Source organism: Semicossyphus pulcher, unplaced genomic scaffold (assembly GCF_022749685.1).
Source record: "Semicossyphus pulcher isolate SPU_LCO1_2020_fin unplaced genomic scaffold, fSemPul1.0.p SCAF_16, whole genome shotgun sequence".
NCBI lineage: Eukaryota > Metazoa > Chordata > Actinopteri > Labriformes > Labridae > Semicossyphus > Semicossyphus pulcher.
Window position 1 is genome coordinate 22,711,524 of NW_027211670.1, and position 19,278 is coordinate 22,730,801.

At 42.0% G+C, this 19,278-nt stretch overlaps 1 protein-coding gene across 1 annotated transcript; it reads left to right on the forward strand.

The window, feature by feature from the left end:
• Positions 1–693: 693 nt before the first annotated feature.
• dusp3a (dual specificity phosphatase 3a) lies at positions 694–19,027 on the forward strand. The gene is made up of 3 exons (XM_069664433.1): positions 694–878; positions 10,460–10,692; positions 16,489–19,027. The coding sequence occupies exons 1-3, from the start codon at positions 694–696 to the stop codon at positions 16,716–16,718; spliced, it is 648 nt and encodes a 215-aa protein (XP_069520534.1). The 3' UTR covers positions 16,719–19,027.
• Positions 19,028–19,278: the final 251 nt, after the last annotated feature.

Genomic DNA, 19,278 nt, shown 5'->3' on the forward strand with positions numbered 1-19,278 from the left:
AATTACGCCTGTGTGGACTCCTAAATGTCTAATCCCGGTAATTGTGTAATATGTGTTTCCCCTTCTCGCCTCTGGTTTTATTACTTCCTTTTTTAGGAACCTCGCTAGTAGGATTTACTCATTATCCACAAGAACACTCCTGCGGTACAAAATAAGTCAGAACAACTTTAAGTTTAATTAAGAATATGGCATTAATCAGCACTAATCTCACATGGAGTACCACAAGGCTCCATATTAGGCCCTATTATATTTTCTTCACATGTGCTTGTTTTATAGTCTTTCCTTTAGAAAATAAAACACCTCTTACAATTTTCATTTACATTATACGAAACTGTACCTCCTACAGATGTTTGCTGATGCTTGTAGATACTGCTCTAGGCCTTGAAGACGAAAAAGCTTACAGCTAAAACAGAATAAAAGTCATGTCTAAATCTTTTACGCCTTATAAACTGTTTTATTTTGAAAGTATTAACCGGAACTTCCTTTTAAACCTGCCTTGTACTTGACGTTGAAGTGGAAAAAACTGTAGCGCTCCCTCCCGCCTCATCATCATCAGACACCTTGTAGACGAGAAGACAGCGCGCTCACGACTCACGTGCGAAGGTAAAATGCAGTTGAATAACCGGACGAGGCACGCGAGTCTAAGGCTGAGCATAATCATCTAACATTAAGTTTGGGAGAAGAAGAAGAGCCATGAAGAAACACCTGAGTCCTACTAAACAACAGCAGCAGCAGCAACCACCGGCTGATGTCCCGGCGTCAGGCGGCGAGGTTACCGTGCAACAACTCAACGAGCTCCTGTCCAACGGAAGCGGCTTTTACAGCTTACCGACACAACATTTCAACGAGGTGTTCCCCAGAATATACATCGGCAACGCGTGAGTCTTTTATCACTTCATCAATAATGCTGTCAGTGACAGGTAGGACATGTTTTTTGCGAAGACGCTCCCTCCTCGTGCACAAACCAGACGCGACAATGACAACAGTGTCGCATGTCGGGCTGCACGCGCGCACGAACACATGCAGGGCGGGTTTGTTATTTTTGGTGACACCATGGACAAAGCGACAGCCTGTTGTTGACAACAAATTCCTCGACAAAGCAGCCTGTAACAGCGGCGCCAACGTGCCTGAGCAGCCAGACAGGTGGATATTGTGTAACAGTGTAACGTGATAGTAGTATATCGGAGGCATAATCGATTCTTGTTTCCATTACAAGCAGATAAATCCAAAACATGGATTTCTATGTGAAGGGCGGACACAGAGACGTGTTTTTTTTTGTTACCCAATAAATCCCTCCATCATTAGTGTCACTGCCGTGTAATCACGTCTTCATCGAGCCGCTCCCACTCCGTTTAAAGCAGGCTGCAAGGCGACAAAATCACAACATTAAAAGAGGGTTTAATGTCTCCATTCATAAACTGCTAGAACAAAAACAACAGGCGGTCCCTCCTACAGAACAAAGAGGGAGAAGGAGGAGCACGTGCATTTTGTAGTCGTGAGAGGGGAGATGCTCTAAGCGGAAATGTTGTGAGTCAGACCTTAGACATCTTTATACACCTTTATGACCTGGAATCATAGCAGAGGTGAAATCATAGTAGCGAGAACCAAAATCAAGTCATTTTTAAGACAAAGAAACACAAATAACTTTATTTCTATGATATTTAAATCTGTATTTTTAGAGGTCTTCTTACAGTAGAACAATAAACCTGTTGTTAGACCAAAAGTGCAGCAAAGTGTGATGTTTTCTGTTATTCTAACCCATTATGACATAAAGCGGAATATCTTCGGGTTGTGTTCATACAACACGTTCAAGGGAGTCAAATATTGCCTTTGGGAAACACTAATTGACACTTTTTACCCTTTTCTGACATTTTATAGACCAAACAACAAATCAATTATTGGGAAAATAAAATCAACAATGAAAATTGTTGTTAGTTGCAGCCCTACTTAAATCATTGCAGAGGTTTAATCAATGTTACAAGCATGATACTAGTCATGACAAAGTGAGGTTAAGTAGAGATAATGAACCTGTTGTAATACTAGGTTACTACCTAATACTAGTGCACTATCATAGCACAAAAATTGAATTTGTTTTATACCAGACAGTACATAATGAGTCAGTAAATCAACTGACAATCAACAAGCAATTTGTTAAAGGGTTGTAATTGCAATTACGTTAATCGATTATCCCTGAACTTGAGTGGCAGCCAACCCAACACAGAGTCAAACACACTGCATACAACCTGAGACGCATTTAAGACCTTAATTGGGGAAAAGCTAATATGTTTAGAGGATATTCAATTCTTAGGGGGACTTTTGTTTGGTTTTGTTAGCTAACATTTGCTAGCTCTCTTATGCTAAAGTATTGCCTACAAGCTAACGTAGCAAAATACTGTTTTGAGAGGATAATATCAGCTAATTTGGCTGGATAATTTGGCTAGTAAATTCACTAGCTAGTAAATTACTTCATCAGCTAACGTTTCGAAGCAACCGACACCAGATCGAAGCAGCTAAGTAGCTGAGTTGAAATATTTGTTGGCTAGCTTGGCAGTTTGCTTCACCAGCTAGCATGATCCATGATCGTTGCTCATGTATTATGAGCCTCTGTTTTGGAAGTTTTTCTACTGGATATTTCTAATATTTCTCATTTTCCGACATGTTTTGTAAGAAAATATCTATGTAATTTAATTTAAGCCCTATTACCCACATAAAGTGGTTAAAGCTGCTGAGCACAAAAACACATACATACAGCATAGTGTATATACTGTAGATGTATATTAAACATGGCAGAGGTCATAACATAAATCCACAGTTATTGGTTGACTTGATGCTATTGGTTTTGTAATGAACATGCCGACTCTTTAGGAATTTACAGCTCAGTGTTCCAGTAAAGCCAGTTCCTGGAACGTCATGCACAGTCAAGATTGAATGTGACATGTATGATATGCCTGCAAATATATTCATAAATACAGTCCTCAGCCAAGATTCAAGAACTTGATTTATCATATGCACATTTAGAATGTGCAGTGAAATGAAAAAGTATAATAGTACAGAACGCACAACAAACAACAAGCATAACACGAGAAAAGAAATGTGAATTCCTACATTTTTTTTTACAATAATATGAAAATAAAAATCAGTACAGTTTATTTCAAAGCTGGCAGGATTTTACACATCAATTTAAACATTTTCAGTGATGCCATAATTACACTGCAGCCATTTTCCTCTGAGCTTATGGTCAGGATGGGAACCTAAAGTGCTCTTATAATGTTTTACTTCTGTATAATAAGTTAGTTGTTTAAATGTTGGGTACTTGACAATGCGGTGGGGGGCATATGTCAAGCTAAAACAACATATCTGACAACCCAGTACGGTTAGACAACAGCTAATTGTCTTAATTTCCTAGCTACCATGACATCAGCTAGGAACAACATTAGCTAGTTATGTAACCTAGGAACTTCCTTTTTTGTCAAGTTACACTACCAAACTGTAACATTTGCATTCAGCCACTTCCTAGCTAAGGCAAACATGAGTTAATAGGTGGATGAATGCTAACATTAGCTGTTGCCTGACCATAGCAAATTAGTTATCAAATATGAACTTGATATATTGCCATATTTCCCTTCCAATTTTGTTGTTCATTGTGGGTTTTAGTTTCTGATCAATCAAAAAGCAGTGACATGATATTGATTGTGTGATGTGTGATTGTTAAGGTGCATCAGACGGAGGGTAAAGCTGATTTTTGCCTTGTGATATTTGCATGAAAACAGCCGGCGGAGTGTTTTTTGGAGAAGTGCTCACTCACATTGAAGTAAAGTACAGTATAACCTATAGCTGGAATCAGGTAACAGATACAGTATACATATTTAGAACTTACCATATAGTCTTATGGTTCTGATTGCATTTCTCACAGCTAGCTGTTCCTGAACAGTAAAGGTGTTGAATCACAGAGCTCTGGATGCCCACAGGTGGCAACAATATGTTCTATATGTTTGTTTCCCAAGCTTGTCGAATAAATGGAATGGAACAATGTGATATTTTAGGCATCACGCCCCTGAATATAATGGATCAGCCACTTTTCAGATCAGAAATATGGAGCAAATCTAATTTAGTCTTCCAGCAAAGTGGCAAAGTTACATCTTCTGCAGCCTGGAAGGCTTCTAGTGAAATTGCAAAAATATCTGAAGCCATTTTTAGGTTTCAAGTGTCGGATTTGTCCACTCAGAAAGAAAAAAGGGAAATGTTTAAACACACGATGCTTTGCTGTAATGTGATATAAGCTTTTACAGAGGAGCTCTTTATCTAGATTTTATGGATTCATGGCAGAGAACCGTTAAGGGATGTCCCTGAGAAACGTAGAGTCTCTGTGCCGTCCATCATGTGGCTCCAGTTGCTGCCAAGAGAGAGGAGGAGGAGGAGGAGGAGGGTGAGCAGGACAGAATACAAGCACATTACTGTACCTCTGTGCTACAACAGAATCAATCTGAATATGCCAATCTGTCTGGCCAAGTCTGCAAACAAAGGGCTGGCAGTTTTGTTGTTAGCAGAAGCTGATCAGATGATTTAGTGTAGAGATGAGAGCGTAAATCTCTGCTTTTTCTTTTTGAGGAAGGGGTTTGATTTCGGCCATCTGAGGTGAGATAATTAGTAAACGTTTGACGATAGTGTATCATGGCCTGTACAAACGAGTTGAAAAGGCAGTGTAATGTAATGTGATGCTACAAATGGCTCAGGCAGGGCGAGCTGGTATCGATTGTTGATGAAAGCCTGCACCTTGTCCTCTATTTCCACCGCTGGGACCCTCTGAGCCTTTCTGCTGATGTTTCCTATTAGTTGTTCCCTGTTACGACTTAAATTGTGTTCTAAGACGCACTGATTAACACAGTGTATATATGGTGCAGTCCACACACTTATTCCAAAGAGACATGGAGAGATTTGTCCTTGAAAATATTCATTAACGTCTCTCGTGATGGGACCCCCTCAGGGAGTTGGGCTCATGACCCATTTTAGGCCCCAATCTATAGTTTAAAGCAACTTCTACAATTCAGGACAAATTATATATAGGATTGTTCCTCTGGCACTCAGGAAAATATTACAGAAGGGAGGGCTGCACAATTAATCGAATATTCCCAATCACGATCAAGCACCTTCTAAACAGCCACTCCTCCAGGCGATCAAGAGGTTATGGCTTCACTTCTGGGGGAGCTGGCATGTCATGTCATGAGCGCCTACCTTGCAGTGGCAGTTTAGAGTGGAAGAGTAAACAGAGACCGGTGTTTCAGTTCAATAAGTGACCGTGTTAACTGGCATCTTTCAGCTGAATGCGTCCATGGTTGTCGTAGTTACAGCAGCTGTTGAAAACAGGAAGAGAATATGTAGCTGTCCTTGTGAATGCCTCTTTGTTGTTTTTTGTTACAAGCTCAAAATATCCTGATTTGTTACGTCTTTGAAGTGTTGTTCGTGCAAATGTTTGGTGCAACTTGGACAGATCTTCAGTGATGAGCCCAGTGTCATAGGGTGTTTCAGGTCTATCAGACAACCTCACCTGGGGGTAGCTCGCTGCGCCATGGTTCGCCCCTCCTGATCCACAGCCACTGTGAAGCATTTTTTTGCAGCTTCTGTGATGTCGATGGGTGCTCTTCTCTCCTGCGACCCTCTAATGCCCAGGAGACCGAGTGTCCGATGTACAGACTGGCCTGTGAAGCCTCTGCAGCCCACCTCAATTGGCTCAAAGCGGGCCCTTCACCCATGGCTAACCATTAAAGTGCCTTAAAAGTCTTATATTAAAGTATGTCTCTGTAACACTGAATATTAGTGGCTGATTTAGCACAGCTAGAGTTAAGTTATAGGTGTGATTTGGTAAGCCCCCAGTCAGACAGAGTGTGTTGCGTAGGTTGCAAAAGGCGAGAGAACAGACATCTTGGATTAGGAGGGGGGAGACTAAAGACCGTACCACTCAAATAGTACATCCGAGTTTTGAAAATGATTATGTGTGTGTGATGTCAATAACCTCCGGCACTTTGATGAAGCAGTCAGTAAAATGTTCCCTTCCCCTAAATGGATTATGACTGTACTTTACAACCTCTTACGCTGTTCTCAGATCAGTCGTAGTCAGCACTATGAAACCGCCGTGTGCAGCTCAGGGACACACTTAAGGTGTGCTGGTTTGCTTTGAGGAACACTTTGGCTCTTTGTGAAGCCGCTCTTTAATAATGGATGTTGTGGGACTGCAGATCCCAGGGTGAGGAGGCTGCGACCGGGCAGGTAAATAGGAAGAGCGCCATCGACTGTGAACTCGATTCAACCCAGTGTTCCTCTCTCTGCATTGTGTAGAAAAAGTACAGTAAATGTGAACAATGCTGCTTTGGTACTTTAGTAAAGTTGCATTGTAAGTGCTCGTACTGTACAGGTAAGCATTTACTGTAAGCATCTACTCAATCATTTATGCACACAAGCATACCTCTAGATATACACAAACAAAACGGGGAATACTGTGGAGGCTTTTTGTAGCTGATTTCATTTTTCCGATCTGAAGGAGCCTCCGTCCTGCAGCTGACACACGAGCAGATGGCCCCATTCATCCCTCCTCCAATGGCCGTAAAGCAAAATGTTGACAGGCAGGATTTTTTTTTATTAGTTCCTGCAGAGGGGGGCTTTGCAGCCACCACCTCTGGGGAGCTGCCCAGGGTCACCTAGCCTTCGCCTCACCAGCCTCGTATTGACTCTTAAGCACGCAGCGCTGTCAGAGGGAGCGTTTGCACCAAGATTTATGATTGTTTGGTCTGAATCTGCTCTCAGAAACAAGAACAAAAGTCCTTAAAAAATACACTTAAATTGCTAAATGCAATTTTTAAATTTTTTATTATTAAAGTGAAACCATTGATCAAGCTCACAGACATTTTAAAACTAGTCTTTTCAGAGTAAAAACAAGCACATTTTTGTGACACAAAAATTATTTTATAATTATTTTCTCAATAGTAAATATATGAGAATGTACCTACAGTTAGACGCTGCTTTTGCCTTTGCATTAACAAAAGGTTTCTGTTTCAGAAAATTATCTTAAACACGAAGAGCTGAACTTAAAGGAAGAACAATTCTTAAATTATGTAAGATTTATTTCCTAAATACGTAAGGAAATGAAAAGCAAAAATACCATCGATATTCACTGGGAACTATGTGGCCATTATTCGAAGACACAGCGCCACGCCCGTTTTACCGGCACCTGGCACTAATGCTTTCTTCTTCTTCTGTTTAATTGTGGTTCGCAAACAGCTTTAGATGCGCTACAGGTTGTAGCAGTAGTACCGCATTACAACCAGGCGCCGGGAAAAACAATGGAAAAAAATATGTTTAAGATGAGATAGTCACATGAACTTTTCAATGTTTTATAAATGAATGACTATTCGAATATTAAGAAATCATGACCCATCATGTGTGCTTACCTTTAGTAACTGCTCGTGCCATCATTTTGCAAAACGCTACACGTTAAGGATATACTGTGTATCTTCTAACAAGAACAACTAAACTAAAAGATGCACATTTCTTAAGATACTTCTGATTTATTTAACCGATGTAGGGGAACTTAAATCCTGAAATATAAGAGATGAAAAGGAAAAGATGCTTGAAATAAAAAATTCGGACTTTGATCAAGCAGTTTTGTTACTTGTTCGCGTTCATTAAAAAGCTTTATAAAAACGTACTCGTCAGAAAATTAGTTTTGTAAGACTAAAACGGAAGCAAATATTTCATTTTCTGCAGTGTAGACAAGTCACTTTTATCTTTCATAGAACTCAAACTAATACAACACCTGAATTTCCCTCGGGATCCATAAAGTATATCCATCTGCAATATTTTGCTTATACCACAACTCTCGCAGAAAAGCTATCCTGCTCTGAGCTCTTGATTTGTGTGTCTTTATAGCTGTTACATGGTGCAATATTTGTTGTTCAAACATAAATAATGTAGATCTAATTAGTGACACTAAATGCTCCATAAAAGTTTAATATAACAAACACAAAGGAGGCGTTTTATCTACAATCGATGAGCAGAGCCTTTGGCCAGGCTGGATCGTATCAGTGGACGGAGGCACGGAGCCAGGCCGGCGGGAGCAGCCAAAACTCTGTATCCCCTTTGTTATGCTTTGTTAGCTGTGCGGGGCTGTTTGCTCTGTATAAAGGCCTAATGTAGATCTAACAAACAGGGTACAGTGGAGCAGGAGGGGAGCAGATTTATTGTTTCCTGGAGGTTGAGTAGATGAAGATGGAGGTGAAGCTGCTGGAGTGCAGCCGGCTGAGAATAAAGAGATCAAGATGGAGCTCTTTAGACATTTCTTTCTGTCTCCCGTCCTGCTCGAAAAAGATGGAAAATTCTTGGTTTGCACATCCTGCCTCTCTGTTCACCCTGCCTGTTCCTGTGCCTGTGGACCACCGTGCTTTTTCTCTGTTTCTCTGTGCTCGGAGCAACAGGACATGTAGAATCAATTTTGCTATCTGAAGGCCACATGAGCTTTTGCATCCATCAAGTAAAGTACACAATGTATTTGCCTGATTAGACCTCTTCTCAGGGCCACATCTGCTTGATTGACAACCTCCTGCTTCCTAAGGCTACGATACACAAGAAGACTTTTTTCCCTTTCCCATCTAAAGAAATGTAGTCATCTTACAGCGTCCCCATTTATATGACTTCAACAAGATATCAAATTAATTCCCCATCCTGCTCCTGGTGGAAATGTACAAGACAAAGGAGCAGAAACAGAGGCAGCTTTTGCCCACAGCTGCCCTCGTGTCTGCCATAATCTTTGCTTGGTGACCCAGAAGGATGCTAGCGAGTCATTTTCTTCTTTGCTACTTAAAACTTGCTATAATTGCGTCCTCACATCGAGTGCAGCAGCTTGCACCTTCCCTGAGCCCTTGCTATTAACTTGATTTTGTGCGTGTATTAAAAGCACATACAACACGAGAAAAAAGCTGACTTAGGACAATTCTAAGTTTTATGATAACCCAACACCAAACAGTCAGGAGGAGGGGATAATGCAGTGCACTGCCTCCACTACAGCTTTAAACCATAGACTGTATAAAAAGATGGACGACATGACAGCTCCCTAAAAGTGAAGCCAAAACATTTCTATCACCCCCTGCTGACTGGCTGCAGTATAGCTCATAAAGCCCGCCTCCTCCATGTTAACAGATGGGACATGAGTCCCACTATAAAATCAAAATTCACGTCCAATAAATTTTTCTCAAACATGTTTTCTGTCATTATAGCTAGTTATTATCATGCTGATTTACGTCCATGTGTTCATTTTTCTGACAAGTTTATTTTTGATTCGTTATTTGATGCTGTCAAAATGATGATTGACAGCTCTGTTGACAAATTCGGCTCCTGCAGCCGATCAGTTCCGGGTGAGCAGAGCGGAGGACGATCCGCGAGTAGAAACGTAACTAAAACAATCACTACAGTCATTGAAGTTTCCATACCTGTGAACGTTAACCTCAGACCAAGCTGTTCTGCTGTTAAACACGCCGGCGTGCGGGATCCTTGCTGTTTTTTTGTTAAGTTAAGTGTGTGTTTGGATTAGCGGAAGTGGCTACGGCCGCTTCACTCGCCGATCTCTACTGCGCAATCTCTGGCTCCGTATGACGTCACCATCGCAAGATGGCAGCGCCTATAACAGGGGCTATTTTGGCATCAATTAAGTACAATGGGAGCAGATGGAGACGCGTTGTCCATCTATATATACAGTCATTGCTTTAAACGAGACTCATGTAGGCTGATATATTAGTTTGAACAATGTTCATACTGAACAAGAAATAATTCTGAGTTTAGCCTGACTTGAAGAGTGGCTCAACTCCAACCAATGATTTTAATCCAACATTAGGAATGTGTCTGCATTTTCAACAGTGGAATCTTCTTAGTGAAATGCCTACATTCATTTTAATGCTTCGGCAGGAGAACAAACACCAAGCACTCATCAAATATAGTAAATGAGTCATTACTTGCAGATGACGTGGATACATAAATCTCCCCTTACTTGAAAGCTTGCGATATCGTGTCTAAAAAGTTTAAAAGCAACATGCAGAACTGCGTTTACATCTCTCTGCAGATGTGCATTGTTTGGTTCTGTTCACTAAATGCAGAGTTGCTGTGAAAGGTGCAACCTACATGGTCAGAATATCCCTTTAAAATAAATTGTGCTGACACACTCCTCTGCTGTAAATGTCCGGTGTTATTATTAGTGCTCTCCTTTGTCTTGGATGTCTTGTTCTGCTGCTGTGCACTCATCATTTAGTGTCGTGAAAGAACAGAAAAGTTTTATTTCACCATCGACCGAGGCACTCTATAAGCTTTTAGGAGTCCAAACTTTGTTTCAATGCACTTGTCACAGACGTCAGCAACTTGCTAAAGTGTTTAAGTTAATGTATTTTCTGTTCTGATCCTGAATCTCATCCTGCCTTCACAGATTCGTCGCCCAGAATGTAATGCGTCTGCAGAAACTTGGCGTGACGCACGTCCTCAACGTGGCGGAGGGAACCTCCTTCATGCACGTCAACACCAGTGTGGATTTCTACGCCGGCACGGGCATCACGTACCACGGCATCCAGGCCAACGACACGGAGCAGTTCAACCTCAGTGCCTTCTTTGAGGAGGGGGCTGATTTTATCGACAAGGCCCTAGCACACAATAACGGCAAAGGTGAGTTTGAGTCGTGATGGTGGGATAGTTGGAGATGTTAAAGCTCAGCTCCAGCCACATTTATTTCTTATGCCCTTTCTGTTTGGGCGTGCATGTTTGGACAGTAAATTTAGCTAATTTGTTAAATATTAACACCAAGATCCCATGACTGAACCCACAGAGATCTTTGCTGCAACCATAAATGTATTATGCTTTAGGCCCCGTGTGCCTTTTCTGGCAGGGGAGTTCTGAGATGACGCAGTTGTGTGGTGAGAGAAGAAATCTTGCATGCAGGTTTTGTTTCTATGACAAAAATAAGTTCAACTTACTACACAGCTAACAACAAGCTTACAAACATGTATGGAGATGAAAGCACTTAGCGGCAACATTTAGTGTCCGGCTGATCTGCTCCCACAACTGAGCTTTTCGGTCTTTATTGTGAAAATGTTTGTTTGGCCAGTTGCTCCTCAATGTTTGGTGGTAACCAGGGTGACGAGCGGCGCCCCATCTGATCGGTGGCCTGATAAACAGCGGCGGTGACGACACCAGCACCTTTCTGAAAGCTTCAGAGATTCTCTAGGCGGCCGCGTGTGTTCTGTCCTCATTGGCAACAACTGAAAAAAGACGCTGGCGCTCAGAAAAAGGCGCTATGTGGACAGGGGGCCTTACTGTTTAAGAGCACGAGAGAGGAATTTAATTTAAATACATGATCACATGACAACAGGAAACAATAACAATGCTAGTCAGAGCTACACTGAATAAAGTAGCATGTTACAAAATCAGTGATTCTCCAACACACAGCGCTTCTGGGGGGGCTGCAGCTTAAGTTCCTTCTAGCTGTTGGATGTGAAAACAACAGCTTTGCTAACATGTTTTTTTTTTTTTCCACTGTTGAAAAGTAGACTTATGATGGGATTGCAGGGAAAATATCTGAATCACAACATCCAAAATGAGCAAGAATACTGTAGGTTATCAGACACTGACAAAACGTATAATATTACTTACCAATTCATGTAAATGCATCTGAAGAAAACACATCAAAGAGGTCTCAGCGTAACTGTTGTTTCTTCATTCAGTAGTTCTCACTTCACATTCATTAGTTTTGGCTGTCAAAGTTGACGCGATAACGAGTTAACGCAAATTCCTTTTAACTGCACTATATATTTTGACGTGCGATTAAGGCACGCACGTTCTGTTATTATGACCCTCCACCCGCCCCGTAGTTTGGGAAGTCAGGAAGTGATGCAGCGGTAATGTTGTGGATAGCAAGCAGAAACAAACCTCCGTGTGCAGAAATGAAGACGAGGGTCTTTTAAATGGCGAGTTCAGCCTCAAAGCCACCGGAGTACGTCCAGTCTTAAATACCACCTGCTGGCCGAGCACACAGCTGATGCAGAGAGGCCCAGGTTATGAAACATGTCTTTAAGTGATTAAACCTTTTTAATCTCCTGCTGCAGACTCAATGACTTATCACTTAGGAATGTTACATTCAGGTCAACATGCCGTCTGTTGCTTGTTGGGCTTCAGTTTGCCATGTTATGCTTTAGGCATATTTTTGGAGCATGCAGAACCTTTGAGGTTATTCTGTAGAATATTCTGGACAGTATTTGTCATTGTTTTGGCATGTTGCAATAATTAACATACATTTATAAAGGAAGCATATTTGTCCATTCCCATGTTGATAATAGGATTAAAAGGTATATTTACAACAGGTAAAAAATGTGCGATTAATCGCGAGTTAACTATGGACCACCATGCGATTAATCGTGATTAAATATTTTCATTGATTGACAGCCCTAGTTTTCACAGGTTGAAGCATGAAATCAAGCTCCTCTTGTTGCTTGATTGAATCTCAGTACGCTTCATGGTAGTGGAACTAAAGTAAAGAAAGACAGGAGGCCGTCACGACGGCTAAATGTGACACACTCCTGAGCCCTGCTCCATATTCCGTTATCAGATCAGACGTCCCTGAACGTCATCGTTGTGAAAATGTTCCATGCATAACACACCTGTGGCACCGAAGCCTGATCCACTTTGTGCGATATGGACTGGGTAACAGAATAAAACAATTAGTTCAGTGAAACGATGCATTAAAAATGGTTAATGTGCAGAAATGACAAGGGAGTCAAGTATTTAATTAGCCGGTTTGTATATCAAGTAGGCCAGGTGCAGTTTTTTAACATCTCACGTGTGTTGTGCAGCGTTTTTATGAAGCAGAACATGCAGGAAGAAACAATCAATCCCAGGAGGCCTCGAACTCCCCCACCACAATAAATCTTTCCCCTGCGCTCCCAAAGCTGCAACTAAATTTAGTTAATTTGTCAATGCACATGGGGGATGTGTTTAATTAGTTTGCTGAACCATGTATTTTCTGGCATGGATTTATTGTCAGCTTTGACACAGAAAAGTGTCTTAATTTCCCAGCAGTTTGGCACAGGTGCACGAACACTGTGGTGAATCAGAAGCGAACCGCTACGAGGACTGTGGAGGAGAGAGGAGCAGCTGAGTGTGAGGGGGAAGAGGGAGCAGAAAAAGCGTCTCTCCTCTGCTCGCTGCCTGCTGTTGCTGTCGTTCGACATTGTGCTATGTGCAACATTATCTTTGACATTTTGTGACCTCTTGCTGCGAGCTCTGAAAAGGTCACAGGTCCGGGATTTTAATGAGGAACTGCATCGACGCATTGTTCCTCTGTGTCTGCTGTGATGACGCATGAGGTCACTCTAAGGACTGTACAGCATGTTTAAAAGCTCACACTGCATACTTCCATTGAATATTACGAGTAGAAACAATCAGCAGAATTATCAAATCAATAGTTTTTCTTAACAATGGATCAATGACTGTGTGTAAGGGGAAAGGTGATGAACCCACAGAGAGTTATCACCTGACTCTGCAGTAATTCTCACCTTAAGAGCCTCTTGAAAATCTACATTCCAGCACTGATGTTGGACAAGAGGGCCTGGGTCGCCATCAGCTGTCTAATACCTCCCAAAGGTGTTCAATGGGGTCGAGGTCAGAGCTCCTAGAGCCACTAGAGTTCCTCCACAACACACTTTGTGTCTTTGTGTACAGGGGCAAAGTGATTCTGGAAGGGCAAAGGGTTTTAGTCTGGGAAGCTGTTAAACATTTAGCATGTTTCATTTGTTCCACCTCCCGTTCAGACAGACTTCCATGTGGCCAAGTCGGACCAATCACACCCCTTTATCAAGTATCGGGCAGCGTTGATACATTTTCGTAAATGATCATCCTTAAGAGATTATGCTGGAAAGAAGTTTAGGCTACGTATATGTTCAGTATTGTCTACTAAATCACTTCATCCCAAACTTCTGTGTATTATGTTCAAGTAGAAGGCCTGCCGCAATGCCACGTTTCATTGCTCTGATTGGTTGTACCATCCAGAGGCCTTTCTTCTGCGCCCGTTTATAACACCCCAAAAGAATCAAAAATGAACCAAGCGGTTTGAGACTTTTTTTCATCTGTGAAGTGGTCTAGCGATGCCAAGCTACAAAGGCTTCCCCCAAACTGTTGCCACCAGGTTTGAGGCTTTACAGCAGGCCCTTCGCCATCCAGTAGGTTGCTTTCAATGCGTAGTCGGAGTGCTGATGTTGCTTCCCTGGGCAGTTTTTCGATGCAACAGATGATAGGCGATTGTTACGTGTAAGCACTTCGGCACTCTTTGGCCCCAAACTGTGCGTTTGCGTGGTCTACCAACTGGTGGCTGAGTTGTTGCTCCTCGACTACAGAAAGACTTACAGTTGGCATGAATGGCGAAGGTGGTATCCGACGACAGTTCCCAGATTTTGACCAACTCCTCATTCTGCATATTTGTCCGTCGTGATTTCCTGGATGGATTTTATGCACCAGTTAGTGACGGATTTGGCTACAACACCTGACGCTAATTAGTGTTTTCCTTAATTAGTATTAATTAGCTTAGTTTATTGGAAGGTCACTTGGCATGCTAGTGAAAGTAAGAGTGCCCTCTGCTGGAACACAAGGTAAGATTACGCACATTTTGAATTCAAAGAAGTCAAAACAGTTTGAATATTTCATCTTTCCCCCGTTAAAAACATATTTAGAACCTTTAAAAAGAAGTGACAGCCCTGCTAGCGAGTGAGTGATGGAGTGAGAAATTGAGTGAGGTCCTGAGCCAGATATCCTGCGTGTCCAACAAGAGGATACAGTAGAATCAACATTGATCTGTGGCAGGCGGGGTGATTAGGTATTGAAGAGGTCATTTCATTGGCAGCAGAATGTCTTGGATGGAGAATAGAGGAGGAAAGGAGAGAAGGAGACTCTACAACAGAGGAGAGAGAGCGGGGGATAATACTAGCAGAGGGACACACAGAGGTGTTGGGTTTCAAATAAAGTGCAGAATCTGCAGATCTGACCTCAGCTGCTCTGTGAGCGTTGCCAAGTGAGATTCCTCCTGAGGTTTTGGCCTGTCAGTGATGAAAGTGTAAGTCAGATAGAGACACATCTTTGAGGGCAAACACAAACAGGTTGTAATATATGAGCACACGGAGAGATACACCGGTATAAAAGTACAAATGCAGCACAGAGAACATGCATGTACTCTGCACACGCACACACACACACACACACACAGACTCTTTGCAGTATGTATGTTCCCTGCTGGATTCTGTCTGCAGTGAAGATGATTGACTTTGCCGCGTCTGCAGCAGAGGTCAGGGTTGTATTTGCATCTCCTGGCACAGAAGATGCTTCGCTCAGCATCTTTGGTCGCAGCATATGTTCCCAAACCTCTGTTTCTCTTTTATTTCTTTTCTTTGTTAGTTTCTTTCTTTGCTCATTTTTCTTCCTAAGCTCTGTTTGTTTTTGTTCTGTAGCCACTCTTGGAGTAAAAAGCCACCATAAAGCAGATATCCTGTATGTTATATTTTATATTACTCTTTACATTTAGTACGGTCCTGGAGAGACACTGTTTTTGAAACCTACAATTACCAAGCTCTAACCATGCCTGTCTTTGTTATTTGGACAGTTATCTTGATTTATTTCTTTTTATATAAAATCGTCTTTGTTTTTCTGTAAAATTTCGTTCATAAGTCCTCTTTCATTTGGCTGGAATGTGTTTAGTGAACGTTGCCCAAAATGCCTCGGGACTGTACGACCAAATGAAGCAACGAAACGAGAAACTGCAGTCGGCCGCTTGGCAAGTTTCCGAACCTCTAGGTCAACATTATTCATGGACATGTTTGTCCTGACACGATTAAGCAGCCAAAGTTACCATTTGTACATCTTGAACAACCATCCAGTTCTGTAATTCTTTGCTATTCAGAACTCTTATCATTGGCAGCCATCTTGGTTTTTCTTTAGGAAATTCTGTAACTGTGCTCCTCTGTACAGTCATTGTTTTTAAAACCCGAAACATACAAGATCAAGGTTTGTGATTGACCTGACCCTTACCCTTTGCCCTTACAGTATATGGGCAGATGGAAATCTGTCTAAGAGGGAGACGGATTAGACACATATCTCAGGACAAAAAAAAAACATTAGCTTGCTCATTTGTCTCGGTACCAGAACCCGATAGAGGAGCTGAGAAAAGTCGCAGATAATTCTTTATACTTCCTGTTTGAGTAGCATTTGCTAAACAGCACAGTGCCCTGTTGTTTTTAAAGATATACAACTTAAGAAGGAACTAGAAGGTTTGGAGCTGAGAGCCGATGGACTAAAACACTGTTGGTTTTAAGGTTAATGTGGGATCTAAATGAAAGACAGAGATAGTGCAGAATGCTGCCAAGGCTACATACATTACACCACATACAGAGCTCATTGGTTTGATTCTCTATTTATGTCCCCTAGGCAAGGTTTACGTCCACTGCAGAGAAGGCTACAGCCGCTCCCCCACCATGGTCATCGCTTACCTCATGCTGCGCCACAAAATGGACGCCCGGCTGGCCGTGGCCACCGTGAGGCATAAGAGAGAAATCGGCCCCAACGACGGCTTCCTTCGCCACCTGTGCCAACTGAACGAGAAGCTGGCCAAGGAGGGCAAGCTGAACGGGGAGGTGGGCAAACTAAAGACCAAATGAAAGCAGGAAGAGACCCTCTGCCCTCGTCTCCTCCCATCATGCCTTTCACAGGTTTTCAGCTGCTCTCGGAGACCGACCCCACCCTGACCAAACCAGCACCCATCTGACACGCGGGGTACTCTGAGACACAAACATACATGCATTTATCTGTGTAGATAATTCTCCCACATGCACACACACGTTGTTTACTTTCTGCAGTTCAGTCCGTCACTGCTGCTCTGTCAGACGTCTGTCTGTCCTCTGCCTGCTCCTACAAAGAGAGTGATCACAAACACAAACACCCCTTTTTTAACTCTACACCTCACAGATGTGCAGCACCTCGCTGCTCGTACCTGAAAGCTCCAAATGTCTATTTTCGAGCTGAAAAGCATTCCTTCAATTCCCACAAGTAAAAAAAAAAACATTGCCCTGATTTTTTAAGATTATAGCACAATCATTCCATAGTTTTCCACTGCCGGGAATATCGTTGATGTCTCCGCCAGCAGGAGAAATTCCAAATGACACTAAAAAGTCACACACGATGCAGAGAAACAAGTCAGTTATGTTACACAGAAGGCGATATGTAAATGGATGGATCCCAAACATTCCATGAAAACTGAAAACGCCCCGCAGAGTATCGTTTGACCAACTCGATCCTTAAAACCCTCTTCTCTTCTTCCTGTAGGGGCCGATATTTGATGCACAAACACTGATTATTCACACTCGAGTGCAAGCTGTAGCTCTGCGTAGCATTTCAGTCGGCATCCTTGACTCACAGGCCTCTAGTTTGACAGTGGTGGCATTAAAACCTTTGACACGGAGCAGTGGCATCACAAACAGCAAAGGTCGAACCAATTAAAAATAACAAGCAGCGTTGTTTCATTTAGCAGCCTCTTTTTCACTGCTTTGCACAGCTTGGCACAGCTGGACTCAACTGTCTTACAACCGTTTTTTTAGTGTTCCGTAGTACAATTGGTGGAAAGTACCTGGCCATTTTTGGTAGGCCTTTCCGCTCGGCACCAAGCGAGCTGAGACGATACTTAAATGCGGAGTTGACCACTGATTGGTCAGAGAGAATACTCACTAGAGTTGTCATTGGCTCAAAACAGGACATCCTGGACAAATGCCACCCATTTCTGAACAGCCAAGCTACATAAATAGCGACCACAATTTTTATAGTCCCTTCACACAGATTTTAAACAATGGCAGCCCGCAACACCACAGTGGTTTTGTTTTTATGTGGCGTTGAACACACGGTCATTGCAGTTTTGTTGCGAGTTAAGAATCCTGCCGACCATACCGGATAGCCCTGCCCTACTGTGCTGTGATTGGCTAGTTCTACTGGGCTGTGATTGGCTAGTAAAGCAAACACATCACTTTAACCCTTGAATCCTTTGTTTCAAATGAAAACCAATTCTTAAATTTTACTTTTTTCCCAAACCAAGATGTTTTTCCTCAACTGTTCCAATGAGTAGCAATACATTGGTCTAACCAGGTTCATGGTTAATACCAAAACAGGAAGTCACCGCATACTTTGAAATGTAACACAAACACCTTTACTCCTGTGGGGGAAAAAACTTCCTGAGAGCCTTGAAAGCAAACTAGCCAATCACAGCACAGCAGGGCAGTATTAGGCTTAACTTTACTTGGCCTGACTACATTGAGTGGTGCTATCTGCACTAACAATAAGGCTTCACTTGTACTGCTACACAATCTTAAACTTCCTGAGGTTGTTGTTTTCTAAAGGATCTTGAATCCAAGAGAACAACATTTGTTGTTATAAGTTGTAATATTAGTTTTAGAGGAATGTATTCATAAAACTCCCACCTAACCAACAAGGCGCCAAACGCAGCGTAGCATTAAGTTGTTATAGGCTGATTTTACTCCCTTCAAACTAGAGGCCTTTTAGTTTTAACTGTCATGGATGCCACCCACTTTCAACAGAGAAAGTTCCAGTCATCACGCCAGAGAGTCGTCCACTGCCAGTTCCCTGACACAGCCACTCGGCCGGTATCCAGTTCCACTGTTTCATCAACACAGTCTGTCAGAGGTCCATACACAACATGTCAACATGTCTCACTCCCTACGTGTGTGTGTCATACAGGAATGTATAACTTTATGCACACACAGGGTCGAATCACAAAGCCTTCTTTTCTGGTTGTATGTATTAAAGCATTGCAATATATGTCAATACCCCATCAGATATATAGAATGTAATCACATCTAAATATGAGTATCCAGGCTGTAGTTGTTACATATACAGGTAGGCAACAATACATTTTAAACACTATTTATTACTGGGCATATTACTGTAAACTAGGTTGTCTCACCTCATTAATGGCACTATTTATCCCTCCTTTGATATATCTGTATACATATGAATATATACATGTATACTGTATATACATATTTAAGTGTTGACATATATGAATGTACGAGCAATGTGTCTATAACGTGTAGGTATCGTCAGTAAGTCTTTATATATCATGTTATATTTGTGTATGACGTCACAGAATAGCTCCTCCATTCTTTGTGTTTAGTTGATCACATGTACATTAATATTCGATTATAATGTACATGT

Bases quoted from the DNA above. Each gene is read 5' to 3' on its own strand.
- dusp3a (XM_069664433.1), top strand. From the start codon at position 694: ATGAAGAAACACCTGAGTCCTACTAAACAACAGCAGCAGCAGCAACCA. The intron at 879-10,459 runs GTGAGTCTTTTA...CTGCCTTCACAG, and splicing joins AGAATATACATCGGCAACGC to ATTCGTCGCCCAGAATGTAA. The intron at 10,693-16,488 runs GTGAGTTTGAGT...TATGTCCCCTAG, and splicing joins AGCACACAATAACGGCAAAG to GCAAGGTTTACGTCCACTGC.